Here is a 7,118-nt window from a genome sequence, read left to right on the forward strand (position 1 = left end):
AATATCAAACTTATCTTTCTAATATATATAATCAATTCATCAGGATTCTATAACGAGTGAACCTGCAGAAACAAGAAGAGGAGGGGCATATACAGCCACAGAGACACTGAATCACTATAGTGAGGGCACCTGTCGAAGGAAACCGAATTCTTGTTATTACACATGAAAAGGAAAAAGGAAAGAAAATAAATATCCAGAGTACAATACCTATATGCAAATGCTATTTTTGTGTAACTAAAATAAGGAAAAGATAAAAAAAGAATGATCTATCAGTGCCCACACCAAGGATCCCTACAAACTACTTCCTCTTAAGAATTTGTGCTTTTGGTCACTTGAGAAAATAGTACTGTGAAATCTATCCTTCAATCATGTGATTGCAGACTATGGTAATCAGAGTTTCCAAAACAGTGCTGGCTTTGGCCTTGCATCTCACAGGCTAGCTTTCAATACAACATATTTGCTTCACTATCCAAATATGGAAGAGAGGTCTTTTTTTCATGACTGTAATGTCAGCTGACCTCTGGCTGTAGCAGAGGAAAGAAAGTCCAGCTGTTGGCAGGTCTAGCTTCCTTCCCAGCAATCGTTTCATTTGCCCACCACTCAGAGCTGATAGCAGGCTTATCAGAGACTTCTCCTTTAGAGTTATCAAAGTTAAACTCTTTTATTGACCCAAGAGTGATGGATCGATGCTTTCTATAGACGTGATCCTCTTCTGTTTCTTCTGAATTTTTCTCAGGCATTTCACTGGAAGCTTCCCCGTTTTGTAAGCAACGTTCACCATTCATTGCTAACCTATCACCTCTCACTGGGTCTTCGGGCATGGTGTCCTGTGGATACTCTGGGAAAGTTCTAGTGGATGCCACTGACTTAATTTCAAGACAGCGCGCAACCTCTTCACCACTCAACTCAAAGGAGACTCTGTGGTGAACCACATTTTCTTCGGTTTTTGATCCATTTTCTGAGTTGGTAAGTGATGTAACCTCAGAAATTTGGTTCTCCAAAAGGAAACCAATTTGCGAGGCAGGCACGAAGCAATCAGGGGTCAAAGTTCCTGAGCCAAGCCTTGAACGCAGGCCGGCACCATCTGGAGTGGCAGTTCCAGAACAGAGCCTCGATAGCCCCATGCCATCTGGGGTCACCGTACCGGAACCGAGCCTGGATAATCCCATGCCATCTGGAGTCGCCGTACCGGAACCAAGCCTCGAACCTAGCCCCAAACCATCCGGTGTCAAAGATCCAGAACCCAATCTTGAACCCCATTTACGAGTACTAAAATGTTCGAAGCCCAGGAGCTTGGGAGCCTCACCCATTCGGAACTCAAGCATAGGATGTCTATCGGGGAACGGAGAAGAGGTACCTGAATTCGAGATTGCTGATCCTGGTGAGATGATTTGACCACCTGGGCTTCCTGGGTACAGATGATATGACTGAAATTCATAGTGAGATAACGAAAACTTTTGATTGGGGCCACTATTTCTTCGAGCACGTTCCAGAGAGGACGTCAAGAGTTGAGCAAATGGCACTTCAGGAGATGAAGGTGTAGTAAGTTGAACAGATTCCGGAGGGGGAGTGAATGGAGCAGTGGATGGCTCAGTGGTGAAAGCAGAAAACACAGGTGGTGTGACTAGCTGGGTTTCATGTGCATAAGGGCCTATGGCAAAAATGGACGCAGGTCCGCGTGGGGAATAAGCATTCGCCGAGAGGGACGTGAGAGAGAGCAATCCTGCTGGTGATTGAGTGGAGGAAGGGGGATCAGACTGGAGGAAAGAAGCAGGAGAAGAGGGAGGAGCAATAAAGGGCAGCAGAATGGGAGTTGACTGAGTCTGATTTTCAGTTGAAGAGGATACTGCTCCTGGTACTTCTGGTTCAGGAACAAGGACAGCATGACCAATTCGCTTGCTATTCTTGTGAGAACCGTGAGAACCAAAACACCAGTAGAGACTCCAGCAGCCTCCCCACCTTCTTTTCTGTTGAAGGAAAAGAGATTGTAAATGACTGGTTCCAGAAGAATCAAATTAAATCTTATATTTCCTGCGTAATATTGCATAAAATACATTATTGATCGCAAAGCAAAAGGCATCAAAGCGAGACAGACACGGTATTTTTCTTATGACCAATACCACGCAAATCATATTTTGAAACTTGGAGAAATCCATGGAAAGAGAGAGCCAGGACTGCTGCTTTCCTAGCATAGATCTGAATTCATCTAGAAAAAAAGACAGTCAAAGAAGGTGGGTTTGACAGCAAGTCCTAAATGGTAGAATGGATAAATCCAAACTCTCATAAAGTATTTCACAGAATCATATTATTTTCCAAGGGGTTCTAAGATCTGAATTCTAATAACATAAAAGTTTTGAATCTTTTTTGTTGTCTCTTCCAATCCCTCAATTTGCAGCAAGAAAATAAATAATCATGGAAAAAGAAAAGGAGCTATTGAACATCATCTAAAGCCAAGCATCTCATGTGTCTTATCTTCTTAGTCTTAGATTTAACTTTCCATCATGGAAAAAAAGAAGAAAAGAAGAAGAAGAAGAAGCTCATAAGCAAGTGAAAAAGTCCATCCAATTCAATTATATGATTGCAACTTTTCAGGACCCAGAAAAATTAAAAGCTAAAATCTCAATTACTTGAACATCAAAGGAGTCTAAAAAAGATCCAATCTTTTCATCTCCCCGGAACTGTACTGTTCCTCAGCTAAAAAGCGCAGTCCAAGGATAAGGAGGAGTTATTTTGTTCCTCAGAACAAGATCAAAATTTTCTATCAAACAAAGAAAAAAAATACATAACAGTTAGACGAATAGAGCCCAAACAAAACCTCAGAAATCAGTTTCATTTCCTAACCAAACACACACAGACAGATCGAGAGAGAGAAAGAAAAAGAAGAGCTGTACATGAACAGAAGAAGAGGATGGCTGGACACGAGACTCGGCGGAGACGATGGCGGTAGCAGCGGCGTTAACGGTTTCGATGCTGCTATTATTGACACTTCTCATCTTTGATTAACAACAACAGCAGCAAACATCACCACCCTTAAAACACATGCAGGGAATTAAATTCATACCAGAACCAAAGAGGGCTGCTGTTTTCTTAGATAAAAGAAGTGAAAAAAGAAGAGATTTTTGTTTTTTTTTTTAAAAAAAAAAACAAGACAGCAGAACAGAACAGAAGAGAAGTGTTGAGTTGTGTTCTGTTTTTTCAGATCATGAAAACCAAAAACATGCACACTCTCTCTTCTCTACGGTTCTTATCCTCTTGTTTGTTGTTTTTAATCCCATTAACTCTTTTCCTTTTTTCCCTTAAATAAATAAATACTATTTTAACTATTAAGAGGGAATAACATTCTTAATGATAAAAAATATTTTACATGTAGATATTTATAGAATTGTTCTTACCATGTTCGATAAATAATTATTAAAAAATACGATTATGAGAGCAAGATGATAATAACGCGTTATCATGAAGCAATGGTGGCGGTGAAATAATTAGCTATTTTATAGTCAATTTTAAAATTTAATTTATTCATGAAGAAATATTCTTATCTTTTAAGGTTTTATAAAATAATAATAATTTGCTTATAATGACCCTTTCAGCAATATTTTATCATCCATATTAATACTCCATTAATTAGTATATCTATCATCAATGCTTTTTCATCGCCATGATACATCATCGCTATCATTCTATTATATTATTGCTGCATTTTTTATATTATTATTATTTATCAACTCTCATAAAACAATCTTATGGGTGATCTGAAAAGATTTGGGATTTGAAAAAAAGAAGAGTGCAATTAATATATAGTCTCATAGTAAGACTCCACTTTGTTTACACTAATTAATCAACAACGATAACTTGTTTCGTTTAATTGATTAGTGGGAGCTGAAGCGAAGACTAAATGGTGTAATTATGATTATTTTTTAAAATAATTTTTATTTATAAATATATTAAAATAATATTTTTTATTTTAAATCTGTTCATCAAAATAATATTAAAATATTAAAAAATTATTAATTTAAAATAAATAAAATTTAAACTTTTAAAAATATTTTATTCTAATTACATGATTACTGGAACAAGGACTCTCACTTGATAACGATTTGGTGGTCAAGCACTTGTAATTACTGAAATGGGCATGGCATGGACGTGAAACTACGAGAGTTGTTACTTACTGTAGTTTTAAGACTTAATCCGACCTTTAAACATTATTTTTTAAAAAAAATATTATTTTAATAAAAAAATCAATAAATTTACCCAAATAACCAGATTTTTTGTTTAATCATGACTGAGAATAAGCTCCAGGGTTTCATGTCAACCCTGCCAGGCTTTGGAGGTGAGATAGTCGTGGCGATGTTATTGTAAGTTACAGAGTTGCTTTCTGTGCATTGAATTTGAACAGAAACATATCCTTTTCTTTTCTTTTTTTAAAAAGGAAAAGAAAAAATAAAAATAAAAATGAAATTACATGCCCAGTCTCAGTCTCCCTGCGACATGAAATTACAAGGTCGTGATCCTCGTGACCTCATTTGTGCGAGGCTGCAAGCTCCATGTGCTCCGTCTGTTATTTATTATTATTTAATTCTAATGTTGATCAAACCAATCAAGGCCGTTTATTCATTGACTTGGACCCTCGATGGGTTTCGTTCGGCCGGCTCTGCCATGTGGACTCCCTTGAAGCATGCCTCTCCCTCACGTGCTACATCCTTCCTCCCTCCCTCCCTCCTCCTCCTCCTCCTCCCTCCTCCCTCCTCTATAGAGAACATGTTTGTTCTTGGTCAAGCTTGTTACAAATCTTATTATAGGGAAGAATTCAGTATTTTCCATGTGAATGCCCATTAAACAAGGTTTTAATCTTCAACTGCTTTTAATGGCGAGGAGGAGGACAGTATGTGCGCGGAGGGATAAATAACTTTTCGGGTCATCATGGCATCATCAATAATGTTTCAAGGCCATATCTAGCTTAAAGAATATATATATATATATATATATATATATATATATATATATATATATATATATATATATATATATATATATATAATGTGTTCTGTGGAAGCAAACGCGATATTTTATCACTCGGACAGTAGCCGACAATTACGGGTGGATGAGTCTGGAGGCTATTTCCCCCGTACGTGGGAAGAAGAAGAGGCTCTACTTGCTGCTGCTGGCTACTGTAATGATTACATTATTAAGGTTTTTTTTTTTTCAAAAATATTTTTAGAAAAAATTAAAAAGAATTTATTTGTTTTTAAATTAAATTTTTTTTAGTGTTTTTAGATTATTGATATAAAAAATAATATTTAAAAAATAAAAAAAATATTATTTTAATATATTTTTAAATAAAAATAACTTAAAAAAAACAATGTAACTATGTAACTACAAAAACAGGAACGATTAGGTAGAGTCTCTCTATCTTATTCAGTATGGCTGTGGCCCCCATCACGAGGAGGGCCACTCCTCGTCTCCTGTGCGTAGGATGGATGGATTTAATTTGCAGTGGCTTCTCCTGAGTTGAGGGCATTCACGAGTTAGCCCAGATTATAGAAGGCCTTCAATTCCTTCACGCAGTGGTGGTGTTTTATATATATATATATATATATAAAGAGTTACTTGTTGCTGGTTAGTTTAGGACAAACTAGCAACAGTGGCTTTGTTTTTGATTTATCCAGTGGTGCACGTGTGGATGGATACCCAACCCAACCCAAGTGGTGCCTGTTGGATGGGTTTTTGTGCGCACAACTTTGTGTGGAAGATGGCGACCCTCTCTCCTCTTCCTTTTTAATTAACTAAACCTTGCACGGGTGGGTGGGTTACTCCTCCTCCTTCCTCTCTCTCTTTTTCCCGCTGCCTGCCATTATCCGTTCTTGCCTTGAAACTCTCGAGATAATGATGTTACCTCACACCCCACCTCTCCCTTGACGAGCTCTCCTTTAACCCCTTTCACGTGCCCTCCTTGTTATTTTTATCTTGAATTTGTCGTCGATCGACTGCTTCCTTAATTTATAACCCCTTCATCCTTTTTCTCCCTCAAAAGGGCCTTTGTTTCTGAACTGATCACCTTTAACCCTTTTCATGTGTGTCTTTAATTATTGCGAGTCCTTGGCCTTTTCATGCACTCTCTTTCACCAGATACTGCACTTTAGCCCCTCCACTCTTGAACTGCAATGATTTGTCTTTCCTGCCTAGTGAGTGGAAGAAAAGCCATCTCATCACAGCCTTTCATTGTTCGTATCATTGATTTGCTGCTATATTATTATTATGTAGCCTTTTCATCTGCTCATCATGATCAACAGTTTAGAAAACGACATGCATTACCTCAACATTAATGTGCTTCCTTCTTTTTTGCCATGTTCTTCGATCATCTCTCAAGTCTCGACCATGCATGCAATGCTACCTAGTGATCAATTCCTACACTTGAAAGCCGCCCTCCAAATTAAGATCGATGATCAAACAAGTGCTGATCAAAGGTTGAAAACCAGCCCAGTTCATGACAGAAAAGGAAAAAAAAAATTACTACAACCCAAGAAAGCTTGAATTATTTGAACAAGTCCATTGCTGGGTCCAATAGGATCAGGTGTAGCTAGCCGAAGATATCTCTCCATGAACTGACCCTAGCTAGCTAGCTAGCGCTTCAGTGTTGTTATGGCCCTACAAGGCAAAAGCCGAACCAACACACCACGTGTTTAAGTTATCAAGTAAATGGGGGGGTTGATCTCTCAAATCCTAAATTCTTGAATAATTAAAAGTGAAAGATTTAGGTACGCAGACTAACTTGCTCCAACAACATCGTCGCCTGCTTCATTTTATATGCTCCTTGGCCCCCTCTGAGAATATTTACAAATGCTTGATGCCATCCCTGCTTTCCCATCACAACCACCACATCATCAAAAGACAATGTTAGCTTCAGCTCTTTGAATGGTCCTCTTTTGTCAGGACATCAAGTAGACTAGGCCCAAGTACTTTATCTTTTCTGGGCCAGCAGGAACTATCCAAAACTTCCAAGGAAACCTAAATCTGGGCTTCTGAGCTACCTCCCATTACTGAGCCCAATGAGCAGACCTGGGGGCATACCCACCAAAAAACAAAAGAAAGAAAAAAAAAGGCGAAGACAAAAAAGCTAG

General features: G+C 38.2%; 1 protein-coding gene across 1 annotated transcript; it reads right to left on the reverse strand.

Annotated features, from left to right (window-relative positions):
- Window positions 1–3,267, reverse strand: LOC133678506 (uncharacterized). Its single transcript, XM_062100820.1, has 2 exons — window positions 2,892–3,267; window positions 1–1,967 (listed from the first exon to the last, which is right to left on the reverse strand). The coding sequence occupies exons 1-2, from the start codon at window positions 2,991–2,993 to the stop codon at window positions 510–512; spliced, it is 1,560 nt and encodes a 519-aa protein (XP_061956804.1). The 5' UTR covers window positions 2,994–3,267; the 3' UTR covers window positions 1–509.
- Window positions 3,268–7,118: the final 3,851 nt, after the last annotated feature.

Source organism: Populus nigra, chromosome 18 (assembly GCF_951802175.1).
Source record: "Populus nigra chromosome 18, ddPopNigr1.1, whole genome shotgun sequence".
Lineage (NCBI taxonomy): Eukaryota > Viridiplantae > Streptophyta > Magnoliopsida > Malpighiales > Salicaceae > Populus > Populus nigra.

What these genes read in the sequence shown, in the direction of transcription:
- LOC133678506 (XM_062100820.1), bottom strand. Translation starts at nt 2,993, where the DNA reads ATGAGAAGTGTCAATAATAGCAGCATCGAAACCGTTAACGCCGCTGCT. An exon ending in CATCCTCTTCTTCTGTTCAT is followed by an intron (nt 1,968 to 2,891) that starts GTACAGCTCTTC and finishes TTCCTTCAACAG; the next exon opens with AAAAGAAGGTGGGGAGGCTG.